Source organism: Dromaius novaehollandiae, chromosome 1 (genome assembly GCF_036370855.1).
Source record: "Dromaius novaehollandiae isolate bDroNov1 chromosome 1, bDroNov1.hap1, whole genome shotgun sequence".
NCBI lineage: Eukaryota > Metazoa > Chordata > Aves > Casuariiformes > Dromaiidae > Dromaius > Dromaius novaehollandiae.
The window spans coordinates 75,920,608-75,943,855 of record NC_088098.1 but is presented as its reverse complement, the minus strand read 5'-3'; the positions used below and the strand labels follow the sequence as shown (position 1 = coordinate 75,943,855).

At 39.8% G+C, this 23,248-nt stretch overlaps 2 protein-coding genes across 2 annotated transcripts in view; one reads left to right on the top strand and one right to left on the bottom strand.

The window, feature by feature from the left end:
* Positions 1 to 13,559, bottom strand: part of TTC38 (tetratricopeptide repeat domain 38) — a 23,947-nt gene extending 10,388 nt beyond the window's left edge. Inside the window, exons 1-7 of the mRNA XM_026114100.2 lie at positions 13,404 to 13,559; positions 10,002 to 10,079; positions 9,238 to 9,319; positions 8,851 to 9,022; positions 7,575 to 7,748; positions 5,280 to 5,355; positions 3,053 to 3,172 (exon numbers count right to left, since the gene is read on the bottom strand). Coding sequence (XP_025969885.2) covers positions 3,053 to 3,172; positions 5,280 to 5,355; positions 7,575 to 7,748; positions 8,851 to 9,022; positions 9,238 to 9,319; positions 10,002 to 10,079; positions 13,404 to 13,427 — 726 coding nt within the window. The 5' untranslated portion in view covers positions 13,428 to 13,559. The remainder of the gene's footprint in view (positions 1 to 3,052; positions 3,173 to 5,279; positions 5,356 to 7,574; positions 7,749 to 8,850; positions 9,023 to 9,237; positions 9,320 to 10,001; positions 10,080 to 13,403) is intronic.
* On the top strand, positions 13,549 to 23,248 carry PKDREJ (polycystin family receptor for egg jelly). The gene has a single exon (XM_064517101.1). It carries the CDS (start codon positions 14,022 to 14,024, stop codon positions 21,993 to 21,995), a length of 7,974 nt encoding a protein of 2,657 aa, XP_064373171.1. The 5' UTR covers positions 13,549 to 14,021; the 3' UTR covers positions 21,996 to 23,248.

Below are 23,248 nucleotides of genomic sequence, written 5' to 3'. Positions count from 1 at the left end.
AATTTCCCCTTTAAATCTATGCAGTCAGATTTTTGTTTTCTTCTTCAGCAAAAGCGAGTACTTCATGAGATAGAAGGGACAAGAATTTTACACCACCTGGCCAGAATATATCTTCTCACTTGATAGATTTGCTTTTTGTGGCTATTCAAAGAGATACCTCAAAAACAAGGCTTCCCACATCATTTCCCAGAGAGGAATTACATTTGGATGCATCAGAAGATTTTATCCTTTTGTGGCATTTCTTTTTTTGTGGGGGGACGGGGGGTTGTCTGTAATGAGAGTAAGGTTTGTCTCATCTAAAATGCAGATGTATAGTCTAAAGTTGCCCAGAGAGTTAGAGGAGAAAGATACCCATTTTACGAGAGCCATTCATCCCACCTATCTAGATACCCATATTAGGTAGACAGGAATCATTTCTTAAAGGCATGTCTCACTGCTGATTCCAGAAGCTACATTAGACGCCAAACACACAGGCAGTTCATCAGACAACATGAATATCCCCTGGACTATGCTAACTTTGCACTGTTCTCTCCAGCAGTCTGAATACTCCTCCCTAGCTTACGCTCAAGACAATGTCATTGCCGTTCACTTTTGTGAGTGCACGAAGACAAGACAAACAGGAATGTATTTCCAAAACCCATTAGTGAAAATTAGAGAAAGGTTATTCCCTCTTCTCCCATTCTTTCCTAGCACTGTAGTTAAAAATTAATCTTCTCACAAGTGGAAAAAGCATGTTCATTTTAGCGGTGACTGCTGTAACGCCCACTTTCAATAAGCACAAAGGTTCCCAGGGATTCTCAGAATTTTACAGTGCTCAGATAATATTAAACAAGTAAGGATTACCAGACTGTTTAAGTCACAAAACAAACCTCAGCAACCGAAGCAGTTAAGTGCTTGGTATAAACCTGATGATATCAAGTTTACCATCAAATACTATTCCAAATGTCACACAAACAAGAATACTGGGTTACCTCTTTGTGAATAAAACAAGGCCACTTTTTTTGCTTCTGATTTTGAGTCCTGAATGAGATTAAATTGCTATGGGAAAGTGGGCCAGTGGTCTGCTAAAATAAATAAAATAAAGCAGGCTGCCTTATTTATTTATGGAAAAAGTAGTCAGGGCAAGGACAACAGAAGAGCAGGCTATGAGAACTCATCACAGTAGTGCTGGAAAAAAAAATCCCATTTATAATAAATAGCGTTTGTATGGAGGCCTCTCTGGCAAGATATTTTGCCCCTTTTTATTTTGTATTGAAACATACATATGAAATGAATGGCATCTGCTTTTTTGCAGCATGAACAAAAAAATAAAGCCATCTTGGAAAGAAAACCTGTACAAAATCTATGCCATTCTTATTGGAAAGGAGAAAAATTAAAAGCAACAGAAGGAGCCTGAATGCTGTGGCAGTATAGATAGATGATCTCAGTCATTAAAAATAAAAAAAACTAAAAATTCCAAATCACCAGGCCAAATTCAAGCAACTTTGTTTATGCCCTTGGAGCTCCATGATTTTTATCATGTGCTGACTTTTGAACGTTCTGTGTTCATAATGGCCAAGATGAAAACTACTGCACAGAAGGAATGATTATATACATTGTTGTAATGACAATGTCAGCTGTTATAAATCTTAACTATACTGGGTCAGACATGAAGGTGTGTCACACAGTTCTGCTTACTGATCTTGCACTTTGCTTTATTTGGATAAATTGCAGGGGCACGCAACTATTTTAAGAAACAGGGTTCAAAAGGGATGCAGAAGTCAGAGACTTATTTTGAAAATAGTTGGCGTGATTTTGAAGGCATCACCTAAACTATCATTCCTTGGTATCACTGTTTTACAAGAACTGGTACGCCAAAGGACAAAACGTATTCTGAGATATGACATCCGAAACTCAAGTGAGGGATCTGAAACTTAAGTGCCTACACTTCCAAGCCTGATACCTGAATAGTCCAACTTAAAAACCAAACACACAAAAAGAAGTCATTCTAGCCTCGTTATCCAGCCCTGCTCTTTGGGTGAGGTAGAACTGCCCACTGCAAGAATAAAGCCTATCTGTGCAGCCGGCAGACTGCAAATGACTCTCAAAGAACTCTTGCAGGTTCTAACAACAACTCCAAACCTCACTGACTTCTGCTCTGAATATAACATGCACTTAATCACTAGTAAAGCATACACTGTCCAACACAAACAAAAATTAAGCTTCATTTCCAGCAATACTCTGCTGAGAGATACTCAAATACACTGGATATATAAAATGGCTTTTTTTGCTGTTTTAGTCTACTCAAGTTACAAACATCATTTATCTTTCCTTTACAGTTGATCTTTAAAAATCCTTCCCTATCCAGAAGCAAACATGCGTGTTTAATGAGCCTTCTGAAATGTTTGCTTTGTGTTATTTCACAGCTTATCTTAGGTTACTATGAAGATGTTTGCCAGGTTCTTTGTCTGGCTCACAGTGCTCATCTTGGTTTAAGCAGAAAGCTTGTAAAAATATACAGTGTACTGCATGGGTCACTTTACTTTCACCATTCACTGTAGATGAAGTGTAATAACCACATAGCTATCAATAAATTACAAGTTTCATGCCTGATGTTTCACCTGTCAATGATACTGTCTTTATGAGATGCAATGTACCTATCCAGCCCCACTCACTTAGAAAAAAGAAACTATGGTGTGTGTACAAACTACACACTTGCTCAAAAGCAGTGTTTATTAAAATATTGCTAGCTAAAGTAAGGCAGTGTGAAAGGACAGACTTTGGGTGGCTTTGACCTACTGACTTGTTTGGCATTTGTATAACCGCAGCATTCCTAGTCAGGATGGCTTGAAGTGACCCAAAATACCTAACCCTCATAAAATGCCATTTTTTCCGCCTCTTGCTTCAAAAATGGCATGGATGATAACAGCACCTGAAATCATGGTTTCCTCTAATTTGTAAAATTCGCATTGCTTGTAACATCTCTGTGAGTGGAAAGGAAGAAAAAAAAAATCACGGAATTTGGCTAGAGGAAAGACCTATAAAATTATAAAGAAATTTTTAGAACGTGTACCTTCCAGTTGGTTTCCGTTTCTTTCATAAATGCTAATCCTTTCTCCACCTCTGCTTTCATTTCATTTATGTGAGCTATTGTATGAATAGACCATGCATCTGTCTTATTCACAGCCAAGGCCTACAAGAGGAAAAAAAAGAGAAAACGTGATAAAGCTTACAAACCTGTAAATAATCATGTTTATTATTGCTGATATAGAAACTAGAGACTATTTCTCATTTGCTGCATGTTAAGTGTATCACTGTGTACTGTTCCAGCTAACCATGGCCTGGAAGACTGATTTGAACAGAAAAGGGAGAAAATGTTTATTGGTTGACTTCACTTCCTGGATTCTACTGCACAGAGATGGACAGCTGCAAAACAGTTTTAAAATGCAGGCTTTAATGATGATTATCAAATGTCATTTTATTTCACAGACATGAAACCAATATCCGTCATGAAAGAATTGCACGCATAGGCAGAGACATATTCTTTCATCCTCCTTCTCAACGTAGAGCAAGTTAATAATTTGGTTTAAAAAACAAACAAACAAACAAAGTAGCATATTCCCTAAAGTTTTTCCTGTAAGAACACGGTCAGTTTTGAGTATTGAGCAACTTCCTCTTTCCTGCTCCAAAAAGTTTTAGGCTTTTTACAATGTTAGTCAAAAGTTAAATGATTAGTCTTTGTTGTCATTTTCAGCAATTTGATGTATGACAGAAGCGCGGCAAAAACACACATTACAGATTATAGCTGAGACCCTTGGAGGACAGGCATAATCCTGAGGACTCGGGGCAGGGGGGTAGTAATTATTATCTTCATGAAAAGAGAACAGGCAGACTAAATTTGACCCCCAGAAACATTCTGGAATTAATTGTTCAATAATCTAGGGGCAAGCATTTAGAAAAGAGGGAGAAAAAAAACCCAACCAGGATGAATTGTCAAAAGCAAATTGCCTCAAACCAATCTAACATTCATTAATCAGGGTAAATAGCCTACTGCACATAGGAGAAACAGTAAATGGGGTATATACTGTTTTAGATATGTTTTTGGACACTATCTGACATGGCATTCTCATAAGCAGGTGAAAGAAATACAGTCAAGATGAGATTGCATGGTATGGCACAGATTGAGAAATCTCTCTAAAAAATAGTTATCAACAGTCCTTTATGAAAGTATGTATGCATTTCCATGTTAAGCTTTCTCTCTTCACTATTTCTACTAACAATTGGGATGATGGAGAGTCAGTCTATGATATTTGTGGAAACCACCATCCAGAGATAGGCTTCAAGCAATCTGGAGGACGGGAATAAAAATCAATATGATATTGACACTTTGGAGGAATGATCCAAAATCAACTTGGAAAAAGAAAAAAGGAATGTGCTACATGTAAGAAGGAAAAGTCAAATGAATAAATAAAAAATACAGAACAGTTAGCTGTATTGCAGGAAGAGGGCAAAACTCATCACATATGAAATAAGGGTCAGCAATCTGTTCTAGTCATAAAAAAGGCAAATTCTACTCCTGTTAACAGCAGTGTCATACGTAATAGATGAAAGATAATTGTTCTGTTCTAGCACTGAGGAAGATTCAACCAGACAAGTTAGTCCACCTGGGACAATGCATGGAAGAGAAATGAACAAGTTGATCTAGGTTTACATCTGCTTCTTCAGAGCAGGTGAATAGCCTCGGGGACCTCTTGAAGTTGCTGCTAGTCCTAGCTTTCTAAAATGTCATATCAAGGAGTTAAACTGTTTCCATTCATGCAATGACTAATATTTTGGAGTTCTGAAAGCCCTTTGTTACAAAGGGATGCAGATGCTTTCATATCCCTCTCTGAAATCAGGAGATAAATAGATTGCTGATCCACTTGCCAAGCTATTTACCAAGAATTAATAACATATGGAGTAAGTCTCTAATATGCAAAATTGCACGTTACTCTAGCAAACTGACATGATTTCCTGTCTTCAATACTCTTTCCTTCGTTACTCTCTTTCTGAAATAATAAAACCAGCAGAAGTTGTGGAAAGGACAGATTTTCTACTCTCAGCTCTAAAAGACCTTCAATGACCTTCAAGATAACCCAAATAACAAAATGGCACAAAAATCTATTAGTTTTAAAGAAGTTTCTCACTTTTGTTTAGTTCATTTTGAATGTCCCTTAGCCATATTTCTCAAAAAAAGATTTCCATGCAGACCATAACTTAACAACTCTAAAACCTTTTAGCACCAATAGCAACCAGTTTACCTCACAGGCAAGCTCTTCAGCATGATCAAAAAAGTTTGTCTCCATCAGTCCAAAAGAGTAGTAGCCCTTCACATAGCTAAAAAAAAGAAGGGGGGGAAACAAAAGCAGCACTTCATTCATTTAGAACTAGATTTAAGCCAGAATTGAAGGAAAAAAAGAAAACAACTTTAAAAATAGTATTTAATTCAAAGCAATTCTTACTATGTGAGCTACAACACTGAACAGTGGAAAGAGGTCAGAACCGATGTATTTTTTTTAATGAGTCTATCTAACAAAAGACTAACTCTTCCTCATTCTCAATATGCATAATAGTAAGAACATGTAATATATTTATTGTGCTGGTAGAGTGCTGGTAAAAATCAGTTGTCGGGCTGCTGCTGATGGTGGCAAACTGCAATGCTATTTGTTAGATTTGGAGAGTGCAAGCTTGCACAAAACAGAAGAACTAGCTAGTTCTCATAGAAAATGAGATGCCCAGGGACACTAGCATGGGAAGCAGTGACAGGATGCACATCACTGGTGTCTTGCCAACCGATGTTTACATCTTTGGACAGGCTGGAATTAACAGGACTGCACAGAACAATCTGCTGATCTCTTAACAGTGGCAAAATGCAGAACTGATGGTTAAAAGCAAAACAGTGCTGCTTCCAAAGTTAGTTGAATGTCCCAAAGGCAACACGTATATATGACTGTAGCCGTCCGCACTTTCCAGAGTGCTCACAAAACTACAGGCGAATATTTTATATGTGAAGTGGCTCTTTAAAACTGGTTATTGTCATTGTCAATTCACAAAGCACCCTCACTAAGCAATAAAGGATCAAGGTAAAGGAAAATTAAGGATGTTGTATACTCTTATACCTGATGTGGTCATTTTAAGAAATATTTAACTCCCATTGTATTTGCTGATTCATAGATTGCAAAATACCATGGGGTAGGTTCTTTGTTCTCAAAGCATCTCTTGTGTTTTTGGTTTTAAACTCCTGAGGTAATACAAATAATCATCTGTGTGGAGTACACTGTGCACAAATAATTTCAGGGATTGAGATGAATAAAGGTTGAATTTTTTGCCAAGGTAAGTTTCAATTCATATGTAAGTACGTGCCTGTTGGTTTGAGGACAAGGAGTACCTGCTGGGTTTTGACACTTCAAGAAAAACTTGGCACACAGATGTTCCTTTTTTCTTTACAATTAAGTGGACAACAACCTGCAGTTTTGTGACATGTGCATCTGGAAAATTTTACAAAAATGCAGTCAAAACTGCTAAAGAGTTTTCTTTTTCCAGCAAATGATAACAGAATACTCTAGTTAGAAGAATGAAGAATTCCAGATTTTTCTGAGTTGAGATAACACAGCTAGAAAAAGATGCCTGACACTGACTGCTACCCCATGAGACTCTGGGGTGCACAGATTAGCTACATTATTATGCTAACAATCAGTCTACTCTTCTCTGCACAGCTTGTGGAAGAGACGAGAAGAAAAGATTGTGTTGGATACAGAGGTACAATGGATTGGTCTACAGTAACACTCATAGAATATTCAGAAAGTTATGGTTCCCTGTGGAGGGCCAATACATCCCTCTCTCTCTAAATGCTAAATCCATGTACTGGCTTACAATTTAATGTAGATTTTTACATAAAGTTAGAGGCTTTCGAATAATTTAACAGGTCTTAAAAATAATTCAAAAAAATATATATGCAAAGTCAGTTTTTGTAAATGATTCGCATGTCAACAGATTCATACTATCCTGAATAGTTTCGGGAAACAAAAACTTTTAGGACTGAACTAAAGATATTTAAAAACAAGAAAAAAAAAGGTCTACCCTCCTGTCAGTCTTTGCTGCACCAGCCATTATGAGATATCCCAAAATTTTATTTCAGAATCATACTTCGATATTCTAAATTGCAACTCCTTTCTTCCTTCCTCTGATGTGCTCTATGACCCATAGTATGGGCCCCAGGAGAAAAATTGTTCTTAAAAGCCCAAAGGAGTTTTGGCACTGGCCTCTGAGAGGCCAAGATTTTATCCTGTATATTACAACAAATGTGCAATATTTGATAATAAAAAATTATTAACTGAGCTACAGATCACTTAAAAAATAAAAGCCTCCCCAACAGTGTTAGCAGGGATACAGGAAAAATGTTCTGACTGAGGTCAGGTTGGATTCAATTGCCCCTAAGTTTGTCTACAGGTCTCTACCCAACAGATACGGCTATGTAGATGTGTCTGAACTTAAAAAACACAAAGCACATGCATACACCAGATACATGGCAATTTTCAAAATAATGCATGACCTACCTGCTGAGAGGAACATCAGGTGTCCAGAAAGGATAAACCCGGGCAACAGAATCGCGCATCTGTATATGATATCCAAGGTAGAAATAAGTGTCCTGGGAAAATCTGAGGGCTAGCAGGTCAGTTGGGTGGCTCTGTAGAATCTGCTCCCATAGGTCACAAGCTTTTGGAAGATGGCTAGAAATAAGAAACTATTTTGACCAATGAAAGACATGCATACCTACCTCTACGGCCACTACTAAACTCTTGCTACTCTGAAAAATAGAAAACTCAACATCAGAAGACTTTGCCTTGAAGGAATTTCCTAGTGTTTTTATTTTAAGGTTTATTATGACATTGACTTCACAAAGTACCTTGCAGGAAATCACGTAAACAAAATCCTTATGTTATAAGTCACACACTGTAATAGACAAGGCAAATGAATCAAATTTAACTCATAAATTTAAGGATTTTCCAGTATGGGTCAACTTTAAGTTTGTATAGAGACCTGCTATGCTTAATCTAACTCCACATGAATGAAAACATCATCTTTCTTCACCTCTAGGTGCAAATCAAACCCACAGGAACAGGGCTTCAGTAGTTTTCCCTCACGTTTTACCTTTGTTAAGAAATGTGAGCAATAAGTCTGTGGTCATCTATTTGCTTGACAAACAGATAATAAAAGCAAATCATGTGCCATGCTTTCTATAGAGTACATAAACTTACTATATTGAACAAAACAGTGAGACCCTACAGTGCTTCCGACACTCTGCTATCTCCCCGTTTTACAGATGAAATAAAGCTTTTGCTATGACAACAGAGAGAAGCAGAAAAGTCTGCAGCTTTGCTTCTGTGGGCCCAAGGCTGTGTGATATTATACTGGGCCTTTGGAGCAGTTAAATAGTTTTTCAGTTTTAAACCATTTATTCCACTGATGGACCTATGACAAATTTTTAAAAAGGAGCATTTAATGACATGACACAGCAGCAGCAACAGCATGTGCTTGCCTATGGTGCTGCTGGCTAACTAGTCATGGTGCATACAGTCCGGGGAGATAAATTCAAGAACTGTCTATATGTCATCCTGATCCTTTGCTAGATCCCAACTAATGTCAGGCAATACCACTAATGAGTAGCGCTTCCATCTGTGGTTGCTAAAATCTTCAGTCTTTCAAATAGGATGAAAGCTGCCAACATAACGGCAAATGTGATACATCCCAAGGCAGTACGCAGTGGTAGCGAGAAGATTCTGAATGATCAAATCAGCTCCTGCCCCTTTCCCCAGAGGGACAGCCACTTACCCACGGGCAAACATGTCCAGTGCTGATACATGAAGCTTCTCCCGCTCAGTCAGTGGCTGTGATTTTGAGAGTGTCATCATTGTTTTCATTGCACTGTCCAGCTCTTTGTTGAGTCGCACCGAACTTCCAGTGCCAATCAGCTCCAAACCATTAGCGATGACATGTCCCATTGCTACAGAAACCAGCACATTAGAGCTTTAGCTGTAGAGAATTACAGGTAATTTATCTGTAGAGAATTACGGGTAATTTATCTCTACATAAATTCTTGAAGGGTATTTTTGTTTGTTTCTTTGTTTAAAAAGGGGACTGTCTCGTAGGTGAAAGTAGTCCTAGGATTTAGGACATTATCCAGCAGTATCTATACTAAGAATTAAAGGATATACTTACTAAAATTTGGATCTGCTGCTTTTAACTTGGAGAGACATCCCTCAATACCTCCGAGACTCTCATTATTGGTCCAGGTTGCATACTGTAACAAAGAGAGATAATTGCTAGAAATCAGATGACGCTGTACTTCTTTTCATTCTCCCAAGCAAGTAAAACTCAAAAGTAAGGACAATAATTGAGTAAAAGAGAAAATTAACTTTCAGATAAAAGTTAGGTTAGTAGGACAATGGAGAAACTGGTTTCTTTAAGGCATTTCAGCAAGTAGAAGAACTAATAATCTCGGCTTTTATGTAGTTTATGTCCAGTGGTGGATTCTCCAGTGCCAAGTAGGATGAGCTGGCTGGCTGGAGTTTTTCCCCACAGCTGTAGCATCTAGCATAGCTCTCTGCTACAAGGATTTTTTTGCTGTCTACTAATGGCTGGCATTAGTAGCCATGTGGCAGCCTGATATTGAGGTTCCTTCTTCTCTCCTCAGCTACTTTTTGTCAGAAGACTTGCATGATTGTAACATCTTTGAGCCCACAACCTTCCTGTTAGGTTTGGCTGAAATTAGCTAACAGATACATACATTACCAGGAAGAACCAAAGGGCACACATGCACACACATAGAGTCATTGCTTAAGCTTTCCTTCGAAAGAAACTAAACTAAAAATAGCTTGTTTCTAATCTTTCAGCTGATAAGAAAGTTAAAGAACATGTGCAGCAAACACTGTTTTGTACACAAGTCCCTTCAATTCACATTCTCTCAATTTTTTCTGTCATACCTGGGTCAAGGCAGCATCAAATAGTTTACAGGCTTCATTGCTAGTAGTGGACAAGATAAGTCCAGCATCCTGCCAGGCCTGCACAACAAAGAAATAAGAAACAGCTCATTTCACACATTGATTTTCCAGATTAAGCCGACAGACTTTAAAAAGTGATCGTATCTTTAGATGTTCTTCAACCATGTTTAAAAAAAAAAAAAGGAAAAATGATGGGAGGACTACGTGAACAGCCACATAAACCTTTTATGTGGTTATAATTCTATGGGAGAATCAATTAAATGGGTTAGCAGGGGGAATTGTACTGGTGAAAGAGGTGACAAATTTTAGAATGTAGAAGACTTCAATTGGCTATGCACCTTGCAAATTTAGAACCATCCCTAATTCAATACAATGCAATTTTTGGCTAGTCTCTCTGCTGCAGATACACCTCTTCAGAAGTAGTAACATGGTAAAATAAACCCCTGCTTTGCTCTTTATGAAATTAATACCACAAGTAACACACAGCCCAAATAACCTGCCAGAGTAAATTCACCAAGTCACTGGATTTAAGCCAGCAAATAACTGAACCACAGACTTGTGCACAGTCCTTTCATAAAGGAAAAACATGGACATTTGATAAAGCTAAAATGCAATGTAGAATCTGGCTGTCACAGTTTCTTGACAAGTTATATAACACTGACTGAGATGTCACATCTTCTACAGTCAAACTGCTGGAAGATTAAAAGAATTCATTTTACTAGGTGGGTGGTAGATATGCTCTTTACCCAACAGTGGAATTAGCTGTAGCAAATTAGTTCAAGGCATTCTTTAAGAGTGCTCTTGTAAGTATCTCAGGAAACAAATGAAAAATCCAATGACTATTCCAAAATGCCTAACTTGTTCATATGACTGCCTAGAGCAAATAGGCATGTAATCATTAACTGCCTGCAGGCTCCTTTCTAACACAGGATGGCTGCACAACCAGAAAGCCTGTCATTTCACAAATGTGGGTGCTTCCCTTCAAAACTTACTAATATTCTTTTACTATAGTTTTTGCATATTCTAACTAATCACTCTCCATTCAATGTTCCTATACTGAACCCATTACTGCAGGCATCTCAAGCACAGACTTACATTTAGCACACCATATCCCTGTCTAAGTATATACACATTTGAAGAGCTATACCAATCATTACAGGATCACTTTTATTCATTACACGGAACTTGCAGGATATTTATACAAAAAGACCTGGAGCAAGCTAATGCATACTCCTCTTAATGAGGGATTATTCCTTGTGTGTTCTGCAAGAATTTATCTAGTCTTATTTTACAGTTTGAATTATTTCCCGGTTCTAATGACTTGACTGTCAAAAATTTTAAATAACTAGGCAAAGACATCTATTTTAATAGCATTCTAAAGCTTTCTCACTGTGACTGGATTAAAGGCTCACATGCCAGCAGTTTAAGTACATGAGTGTTCAAATCACAAGCTTAAAAGACTACACCAGAATATAAAGTTACATGGTTTCTTAAAAAAAAAAAAAAAAAAAAAAAAAGCATACTGCATTCAGAAATAGGGTAAGGAGGAAAGTGAAAAGGGTTAGGCCTACTACTTATAAGCTACCTTTCATGAAGCCCTGCAAAACAGACCATGAATCATAGGCTGAAAATCACTAGTTTTCATAAACAATATCTGTCTGAAGTTGTTCTTTGTGCCATGGCCCATCTTGCACAACAGCTGGAAGTACTTTCCGAGTAGAATACGTTATCCCATTTTGAGGAGATTTGTAATATTAAGAATTGTATGAATGAAGTACAAATGAAAACGTCTGTGTGAGCATCAGAAAAAACAACAGAACAAAGGTTAACAAAAAAGGCCTGTATTGATAACTAAGGACATTCTTCCCAGTTAATCAAATTGAGGAAAGTGATGTTTCTATTAAGCCTAGAAAGCCTGGGCTCTGATAAGGCCACAGCACAGATTAGTCAGCAGATCCTCACTGTGACAACGGGAGGATTACTGCAAGGTTGAATTGTTTCACATATGCCATTACTTCTCTTGTTAGCCCACCATGAAAACAGATTCTAGGAAAGAACCACTCCATCAAAACTGTTGACTCCTAAAGGATATAAGAGATATGCCCCACACCTACTTTGTTGCTGCCAATTGAGAACCTAAGAGGCGTGATGAGGATGGAGGGGCCAGCACTTCTTGTCCTCTGTGTCTCACATAAGTGACTCTCACCAGACTATCTGGACACTACTTGATCTTGGTGCTTGTGCATACATGGGTGTAAGATTCTGAGTGAATGAAATCTGTGATAGAATGAAGTGTTCGTATGTAAAAATCAGCTTGAGATTTTGTAAAACAAGTATCGCTGCTCCCTTCCATAAAGTCTGGCATTGAGTTTTGTTGCATTAATTTCCTGCAACTTTACTCTTTAACCCTAGAACAGACTGTTCTCTGTGATATTTCTTGGAGGAGAGTGCCACTGCCCCGACCCTTTCTCCTGCTTTAAGACGAGAGTTTAGCAACAGGATCTGGTGATTTTTCATTCCTATCTGTGTCCCCTCTGGAGCCCCAGCTGGCTCTCTGGAACCTCTGCTTCTTCCGGGTTGCTCTTTGCCCACCCGCTATCACTCAAGCGGTAGCTTTCCAGAGCTCTGGATTTCACAAACCTATGACACTTCCAGAAGGTCTTGAGAGCTTCTTTAGCCTCCTGTCCTAACCAACTTTTTCTTACCTTATAAATCAGCAGGAATCATGCTGGCACCTCCTTGGACCTCTCAGTATTTCCTGATAAAGAGCCTCATTAATAGAACTTTTTCCAAATTAAAATATTTCTCATTTTTTTTAATCCGGTAACATGAGAGTACGCTTTGAGTCACTCCAGATGTGGCTTCCTCTGGAAGCCTGAGCTATCTCTGACACAACGGACTACTCTCTTTAAGTGCTAAATTTTGAAAATGCCACAGTTTGAACAAGCCACAGCTTTGGGCAAGAAATTAAAATAATTTTAAAAAAAGAATAAAGGGAGAGAAAGAGCAAACAATCTGCATTTAGAAGGATAATTTGAAATCTTAGAGCTGGAAAGGAGAACAGCAAACAAGACATGCAAGCAACTAGTAAGTAACTGGCAACGGCAGGCAGGTTTTGAAGCCGGAGAATGAGCCGGTGCAGGGCTCACCCACGGGGCGCCCAGCCCGCCTCGCAGAGCTGCAACCAAACGCGGACACTTTCGCACCCGGTTTCCCTTGCTGCAGCGCTATTTATAGAGGGGAGCGAACGGTGCCTCGGCACCGTTTTAAGATCGTAACACCACCCTCGGCTCACCTCAGCCTTACTCTCGGGGTCAGGTTACCGGGAGAATAAACTGGGGTGAACGTTAGGGGCCCCCCGCCCGCCCCGCAGCTGGCCCTCACCTTGCAGTCCCGCAGCGGCGCCATGATCCCGCTCCGCCGGCCCGCAGCCGCCGCGCTGCCTCTCTCTCCGTGGAGGAGGAGCCGGCCGCGGCGGCCGGGCCGGGCCGCCAACCGCCGGCCGCGGGTCGCCGCCCAGCCCGTTGGCGGCGGGCGCTTCCCCTCCCGCCCTCCGGGGCCCCGCAGCAGGGAGCCGCGAGGCTGCCGGGCTGCGCCCCCGGCCCGCGTGGCCCTTTCCCCCTCCGCTGCCCAGCTCCGGCCCTCGGCTTGAACGGCGGGGCCGCGGGCAGAGCTGGGGTTTTGGGAAACCAGGTTTGGGGGGTTGTTTTGTTTTCGAGTGGGGGGTTGATAGAATAAGCCTGACAGCACCCCCCCCGGGGGGATGGGAAGCCGGGATGCAGCGGTGTTGCCTCAGGAACGATCTGGCTGAGTGACTGCCCTAGGACCCACGGTGCCCATCACCGGGCAGCGGGCCCCGGGGGCACGGCTGGTGCCCCACCAGGACCCCTCGACAGCCGTGCCGCTGGGGGAGCGGACTCCAGGCGGCTGCTCCACAACAGTTGGAACAGGTGGGAACAGCCAGTGTTTTCTCTTTTAAGCCCTCTTTTAGGTCGCCACGCAATGCCAGGGCCTGTGCTCCCTCTTCTCCTCCTCGGGCTGCTCGGCTGCTGCCCCCCAGGCTCGGGAGACACATCTCCCCTTTTCCAGCCACCACCCCTCCAGGTCACCTGCCTGGGCCCTCACGGACACATCTCGCAACGGTGGGACAACGAGCGCTGGATCTCCTGCTTGTGGAACAGCACCATGAAGCTGCATTACCAGCCAGCCCCAGGAGGGAGACCCAAGGCAGAGGCGCAGCCACAGCCCTCACCACATTGCTTCTGGTACCTGAACTCGGCCTGGGTGAAGAACACCTCTCGCTGGTCAGGGCAGGTCATACTGCAGACGGGCCTCCTTCCAGGAAGCACTCCACCACCCACAGCCCCCAGCTTCATTACAGTGCAATGCTCATCAGCTTTGTGTGCTGCACCTGAGTGCCTTCATCACAACTTGAGCATTGAGATGTCTAGGCAGGATATGCATCTGTTTGTACTTTGGCCACAGATTCACCTGATCCACACGTGGCAGCCAGTAGAGCTGGGCTGGTGTGCACGTCTCAAGAGCGCAAACTGGCAGTACCGTTTCAGCAGCCACGGAGGCGACCCATCTGCCCTTCTCATTCCCAGCAATGAGCACGAAGGCACACTACCATCCTCTGTTTACCCAAGGGCCAAGTTGCAACAGGCTTGTGCTACCTACTACAACTACCGTTTGACTGTACACTACAGACACCATGGGCTCTATGTAGCTTCAGTCAGCATTGAGCAGATGCCTCAGATAAGCCTCAGCCTCTCTCTCAAAGTAGTGCCTAACTTGCTGCATGTCCTCAGTATCAGCTCCAAGCTCCTTAGTGTTCCTCACCAGCCCCTTAGCCTCTCCTGGAGTCTTCAGCCCCTTGCACTTAGGACATTGGCCTACAGGCTGGTGGATACACAGGGTATAGGGGGTTGGTTCAGTTCCTACAATTCTTTTACTTTGCAGAGCAACTTCTGTGCAGTACCCAGTCGTGAGAGGCTCGGTGAAATGGTGGTTGCCAGCCTCTACTTTCATGTTGATGGAAAGAAATTAAAAGAACTGACAGGAAAATTACATCTGTTCAACGGTACACTGGGCCTAACTGCAGGTGGAGAAACTCCTACCTATGTCAACCTTCACCCTGGCAAAACCAAGAGAGGCACTTACATTTTCAGATACAACCATGGAACTTTTTATACAACCAAAGAAAACAACAACAGTATTTCCACAGATGGCTCCAACACATGCTATGTATTCTACCAGCACCAGGAGCTTTCCTACTTATTCTCCATTGAGTTTGTGAAGTTTCACTGGTATAAGTTCAATATCTACCTTTATATGAATCAGAAAAGGACTTTGTTTAGGTCTCTGGTAGACAGAGATCTTGAAGTCCACATTTTCAACAGTAGTCCTTCGTTTCTGCAGAACTTTATTTATTTAGTGTGGTTTATTCCTGTACAACATCCTATGCTACAATGTGAGTGGACCTTTAATCTGCAGCTATTTGGAGCAAAAAAAGACCATCTTATTCAGAATAACACTTATACATACAGTGATCACATAAGAAATGCCACACGTTTTGTCCGTCGCTCTGTTTTACCTTTTGATCCTGAGAAATACGCAGGGTTTGTGGCAAAAGTGAATTGTACCAGGGATGGACTTACACCTGCTGTTTTACGAGTCACAGTCAATAATTACGCTTCAAAAACCATAGAACCGTTGGTGGCATGTCAGAAAAAGCCCTGTCGGATAGACAAGGTTTGGATTCAGAGACCTGCTCTTCATACCTCTCTCTTACGTCATAAAAAGGGGGCATCTTTTTACCTGTTTGTCAGACTGCTAGTAGACTGCGATGTCAGTATAACTATTAGGCCTTTGTGGCGAATCTATCCTGTTGAGGACAGAAAAGCTATTCCAGACTGGTCAAGACCTATAAACTCATCTATGATGTATGGTGTAAATACTATACGCATAACTGTTCCCAGTTCTACTTTAGATTATGGGTTGTATCTGTTTTATTTTTCTGTCACAGTAACTCCAGTTTGGACCAAAACAGTTCTCAAGGGCTCAGATAAAATTCATATTCAGATTGACAAAACTGATCTAGTTGCAAATATTGCAGCAGGCACATTCCGAACAGTGGGGTTTTCTGATAGGTGGACTCTTGATGGCTCCTCATCCTCTGATCCTGATTCAACAGAAGGGCTAAAGGGAATCAGGTTTACTTGGTACTGCACTAAAAGGTCATCAGACTATGCAAACATGAAATTGAGTGTAGGAAAGAAATGTCATCCAGGCCAGAGAGATTTGAAATGGTTAACATCTTCGGGTCCAGTTCAAGCAGTGGCACCAGAAACCCTCCAAGGAAACACTATATATTACTTTCGTCTAGTGATTCGAAAAGATACAAGACAGAGTTATGCTGACCAAACTATACATGTGAAGCCGGGATCCCCACCTATTCTGAATGTGGTATGCATTGAAAACTGTGGTAAAACTGTAATCCCAACAGAAAGACTTACATTATCTGGAAAATGCCTAAACTGTAGAATAAGCAGTCAACCAGTCTATCACTGGTCGCTTTTTTCTACAGAAAAAAATTTTACAGAAATTAGATTTGATTGGTCTTCCAGAACTTCAACAGGGAGGTCTGGGGCTTACCTATCTATACATGCTCTGAGTTTTATGAATACTGCATATCGATCATATGTACTTCTATTAAAAGTAACTACCTGGGATGGTAGGTCATCAATCTACAGATACTCATTTAAAATAAATTCTCCTCCAAGGGCTGGAAAGTGTACCATCAAGCCACACTGGGGTACCGCATTTGTGACAAAATTTGTTGTTCGATGCAGTGGATTTTCTGATAGCAATTTACCTCTGACCTATAAAGTAATAGTAGCTTCCGAGGTACCAAAAACTACCAAAATAAATTCTTTAGAGGAAAATACATTTGGCACAATTCTGTATTTTGGTTATCAGCCTGAAACTCCTCCATCTTTTCTCCCAGTTGGAGTACCCTCTCAGAAGTACACTTTGACAATTTATGTTCAAGTCTATGATTCTCTTGGGGCATTTACCCAAGTGAGCTTATATGTAAAAGTGCAGAACCCAGCTGAAAGTCGACCACTAGCTATTGTGTTTCATGAACTACTTGCCTCAGTAAGTGGTTCGAGTGCACCAATGACATCTTATCTCCAAACTGGAGATTATTTTAATGCAGGATATTTGGCTTATATTGCAGCCTCAGTCTTAAATTACATTAAAGCTGTACCAACTCTCCAAATATCTAAGGCTCAACTTCGGGAAAACCTTATTAAAACAGCCCTGAAGATTTCAATTGAGAGCATAATAGAAATTAATCAAGTAGTTGCTTCTATTTTTCAAGTCACAGAGGGAGTTGATGAAATAAATATTAGATCACAAGAGCTTGCCATTAGGAAACTGAGAGAAGTAACTGAAGTGCTGAAAATACAAAGGAATGAGAGCCATTGGTCTGAACAAACAGAAATTCAGACCAGTGGAATACTAAGATGCTTATCCAACATCCTGAGAGCTTCTCTTTTACATCGTAGGAATGTCAATATAGATGGAATTAAACAAGTTTTCTTCATCATGGAAAATTTAACTGACATAGTTTTCCAGGGCAAAGTCCCTGGAGAAATGGAAACTGTAATGGAAACAAAAGACTGGATTATCACTTTGAACAAAAAAGAAAATTGGAATGTTACAAATGCTTTCTCTACCATAAAAAAATGCAAGAATTGTTTTTATCCAAAGCTGAAAAAAGAGAATTATTCAGAATTGCCCAGTGACGCTGTGATTTCCACTGCCCTTTATGAGTTTGATGAGAACCCTTTCCCTTGGTTAGGTTATACATCAGAAATTGCAACAACGGTGTTGGGGTTCAAAATGACAGAGACCAAGGCTAATGGGGATCTAATAGGGATCATGCCTGAAGGGGCAGACATTATTATTGCTAGGAAAGATACGGAATCTTCAACTTTTCGGTTAGCAATAGGGCCTGATAAAACACAACATTACACAACTGGAGGATTTAGTGTTGAAGTGAAGAGAAATACAAAGGAGATATATATCCAGATCGTGACAAAACTGAAAGTTACTTTCAAGGTGTTAGTATTTGCAAGTGCAAATATCACTGATGCTTCTCCTACAGCCTCTTTTTCTGCCTTTCACAACATGCCAACAGTTGCAAGCAAAAATAAGCCATCTAATACTGACTGTAACATTAAGGCTCCTTACGTTATCTGTCTCTCAAAGTCATTGTTGAGAGTCACAGCCCAAGAAAGTGGTACTGATAGTACTGGTAGTCATAATATCTCTATCATCTTGCTGTCACGCTATGTTGTAAGGTATCAAAACACGGGACTGGTAAGCATATCCATTTTTAGTGATCAGTGCTTATTTCTGGATGGAGTTCGAAGTCACTGGAAAGAAGGCACCTGCAGGCTTGGCTCTTTTACCAGCTGGCGAAGGGTGCATTGCATCTGCAATACGAAGTGGAGTCCCAGAAGACTGTTAAAACACACTGCGTCAAACACATCCACTTTCAACATCAGGTTCCTGGCAGCCAAAGTAATAGTTACCCCCAACACCGTGGATCTGGAAAAATCGTTGATAGCAGACATACCTAAAAACCCTGTGACCCTTTTAACAGTGGTGTTTATTTTTTTAGTCTACTTTCTTTTGGCCCTCTGGGCCATGAAAAAAGATAGGGCTGATAGAGTCAGCAAAGACAAGATTATCGTTTTGCCAGACAATGACCCCTTTGATAAAGTGTGCTTTTTGGTCACTTTATACACAGGCAGTCGCTTGGGAGCTGGAACGAAGGCAGATGTTTTTCTTCAACTCATTGGTCAGGATGGCACAAGTGATGTCCATTGTTTACAGCACCCACATTTTCCGTCTTTCCGTCAGGGAAGCACTGATACTTTTTTGTTAACTACTAAGAGAGATTTAGGAGACATTTGTTCCTTGAGGGTCTGGCACAATAACAAAGGCCCTTCTCCAAGCTGGTTCTTAAGCAGAGCCAAAGTTGAAAATATGTACACTAAGAAGATCTGGTTCTTTATTTGCAGGAAATGGCTTGCTCTTGACAAGGATGATCACTTACTAGAAAGGACATTTACTGTCACGAATCCAAAAGCACCTCTATCCAGAATCGACTATTTTTTGATTAATCTTGCTGAAAACCTGATAGATGGTCATCTGTGGTTCTCTATTTTTGCTCATATTGTCACTGGCACTTTCAGTAGGCTCCAAAGGTTATCATGTTGTTTAGCAATATTATTATTAAACCTGCTTGTTAACATTATGTTCTTTAATGCTGACAAGAGTGAAGAATCTCCACTACACTTGAGGTATTTGAGATCAATAGCAGTAGGAGTTGAAAGTGCTTTGATTACCTTACCTGTACAAATGATTATAATTGCCTTCTTTAGGTATTCCCAGAAGGAACCTCCTTCCTGGGGTGTGGCTCAGAAGCACCCAAAGGAAAGTCCATCCATCATGTCTGAAAATCTTGAGAACTGGAAGGAACACTTACAAAAATGGTACCTTTCAGAAACTTCAGCACAATCCAGGAATACTAGTCCCTTGGGAAACTTTCCTGGTGCTAGCAATTCACAGAGCTTCCAGAATTACGGAAAGATAATAAACCAAGGAACTCCCCAAAACTGGAGTAACTGCACAATTTCCGAAAGAGATGCAAATGTAATTGCAGCAGAGGAGGAGACAAGAACAAAGGATTCCATTCCAAAGGCTAAAGCCTGGCAGAGAAGACAACCATCAAATTCCAATGTTAGTAATAATAACGCATTAGAAGGGGACAACTTTCACAGAGAAAAGAAACCACTAAGCATTATCTCCGTGCCCTTTCGCAGGAGACCACACATAGTCTTTTGTTGGTGGTGCGTCTATCTCTCATGGTTATTAATTATAGCTGTAACTGGGCTATCATCATGTTTCATTGTATTATATGGATTGTCTTATGGCTATCAGACTTCACTAGAGTGGCTTTTAGCATCTGCAATCTCTTTTTTTGAGAATGTGTTTCTTCTTCAAACCCTAAAAATCATTTTTTTCTCAGCTGTGAGTACAGTCATTCCAAAATACTGTGAAAACATCACATGGTTAACTCAGGAAAATTATTCTGAAATTAAGTTGGATAAAGCAACTATGAATGCAGATGAGATGAGAGAGAGGCACTGTAAACTTGTTACAATCAGAGGCAGTAAGCAGTATAAGCCTTTAGAAGCTGATGAAATTGCAATCATGTTGAAAAAGGCAAAAATTAAAAACAAAGCTCTTGTTTTTCTAAAAGATACCATCAGTCACCTTGTATTTTTAACACTTATATTAAATCTTGCCTATTCCACTGAGAACACCAATAGTTTTTACTACAACCAATTTATTCATGATCAGTTCTCTCTCAGACTTTCCAGTGTAGATAAACTAGAACATATTTATATGTGGGTGAATGGTGTGTTCTTGTCTTTGATTCATAATAACATTCAGCCAACCTTTCTTTCTGATAGCTGGTCCAAAATCATTGGTTTGCCTAGGATGAGGCAAGTACGGGCTAAAGATACAGAGAAAAAATGTTTCCATCCTCGCAGCTTTGTAAATAAATTTGTGATCAGTAAAAGCCACTGTCTTCACAAATATAGCAGTGACATCCAAGAGAAAGGTGACTATGCTGGCACTTGGAAAAAGATTGCCAAGGAATATGTTTCCAAGGATGCCAGCAGTTATATTGGATTTACTTACCAGCCAAACAAGACTCCGTGGGTGTATTACTCATATGGAGATTTGCACACATATGGACCAGCAGGATACACCTTTTACTTTTTCCCTGCAGAAGACAGACGGAATTCAACCACAAGGCTGGATGTTTTACAAAAGAGCAATTGGCTTGATGAAAAGACATGGGCTGTGATCATTGAACTAACGACATTTAATCAAGATGTACATCTGTTTTGCTGCATCTCAGTCATATTTGAAGTTTCTTATTTTGGGATCATAAACTCAAGCTTGTCAGTACATTCTTTTGCTCTCCCCATTTTTCATCAGCAAACTAAAGCTCAAATGGTTGTGTTTGTAATTGTCCTTGTCTTTCTCTTCATTTACATTTCAGATGAGCTTCACACCATAGGCCAAAAAAAGAAAGATTATATTAATAATATTTCCAATATAATCAACTTATGTTTAAAATCACTATTCTTCCTTTTTGTTTTTTTAAAGGTCATAAAGTTTAAGATGGGAGCAGATATTGTGAAATTTTACTTACTTCATCCAAATGATTTCATTCATTTTCATGCAGTTTCTCGTTTAGATCAGATTTTAAGGATTACTATGGGTTTTTTAGCATTTTTTACCGTTTTGAAAACTCTGAGATATTCCCGATTCTTTTATGAAGTGCGCCTGGCACAAAGATCAATCTTGGCAGCTCTTCCTGGAATCTCCTCCATGGCCCTTGTGGTGGTGGTGTACTTCTTTGTATTTATGGCTTTTGGCTACCTTGTATTTGGACAGCATGAATGGAATTACAATAATATGATTCACTCAGCACAGACTGTATTCTCTTACTGTGTCTCAGCTTTCAGAGACACTGCATTTTCATCCAACAGGTTGCTGGGTGGTCTATTCTTAGCCTCTTTCATGTTGGTGATGATCTGTGTCTTGATCAATCTATTCCAAGCTGTTATTATATCAGCTTATGAAGATATGAAACAACCTGTATATGAAGAACCATCTGATGAAGCAGAAGTGGTTACTTTTCTAATTAAAAGGCTCAGAAAGATATGGTATCTTCTGATCCATAAAACACGCAAAACAGGTGACCCAGATCTTCTTCACAGTATATTCTATGGGCAGCCTCAGAGGAGACATCAACGACATTTAGGGCTGAAGAACAGAAAAATAAATGGCAAAAAAATGGTTTATCTTGTCATATGAACGAGGCAGGATTTTGTATTCAGCACTAACTTAACTCTGTGATATTTATTTTTCAAATAAATGCTCATGAATGTTTAAATTAATTAGTTATTTTTAAGAAATTCTTAACACTCAGACGCTTGCCTTTGATAGTGTTCAGATTTTCTCCAGAATGTTTTGCATCCACTTCCGTGGTACTTTACTGTCTTGGGAACTGATACCTATTTTACATAGACAATGAATAAAGAATAAGCTCAGTAGACTATGAGTGGTAATCTTGCTTCTGGCTAAGAGTGTCTGAGCATATCTATAGTAACAGAAGACTAAAAATGGCCAGAGATCTGAAAATGTTGATAAAACCGTTACTACTCAAAGCATAAGGAATAAAAAAAGATAGGATGATTTATTGTGGTTTGATCTGGCAATTAAAAATATAAGTTCTCAGCACAACATTTACATTTGTATGCAGATGACACTGACGCAGTTTAACTTTTGGAAGTCATTAATATTAGAACTATAAAATAGTATAAATAGTATAAATAGTATAAAGTACTATTATATAGCCTAAAGGCTTTCAGTAGAATGCTGTATTTTACAACTTTATCTGGATACTAGTCAGTATGTTACTTTCTATACGTGAAGACTGTCCAATGTAAACAAATACAGGCAAGAAGAAGAATTTGCTTTTATCTCATCAAATATAAAATAAATAGAAGTTACTCAGAAAAGTATCAGTCAGCTTCCTTTTCTGTCCATGTAAATTGTTTGCTTTACAAAATGGATATACAACAAAACACTTCATCTTCAGTGGTAATGATCTAGACTATCCCTACATATTCATTTCTTGCACAGAATCTCTTTCTCCTTACTTGAATTTCTGCTATCCAAAGAAATTTCAGGTCCGTATTTTGTTAGAAAAAGTGAGGGGCTTACTATAAAAACCTCTGACATTACATGTTCAGGTAACATTTTTGATATTACATTTTGTGTTTCAACAAAGTGTGGGAACATTATTTTAATGAACTAATTTACTGATTTTGAACATTTATATTGCTGTAGACATACCAAAAAAAAAAAAAAAACAAAAAAAAAACTTGCTGGTCAACTGGTAAATACAACTATTGCTTATTCATAAAATTGCAGGCATATTCCAGGCAATGTACTTTGAATGTAAATCATAGAATGTAGATCACAGAATAAATTGCCAGTTTTCTTTTTTTTTCCTTCTTCCTACAGTAAATGATGGTCTGTGTTGATTTCTTCGGTATTTTCAA

Bases quoted from the DNA above. Each gene is read 5' to 3' on its own strand.
- PKDREJ (XM_064517101.1), top strand. From the start codon at position 14,022: ATGCCAGGGCCTGTGCTCCCTCTTCTCCTCCTCGGGCTGCTCGGCTGC.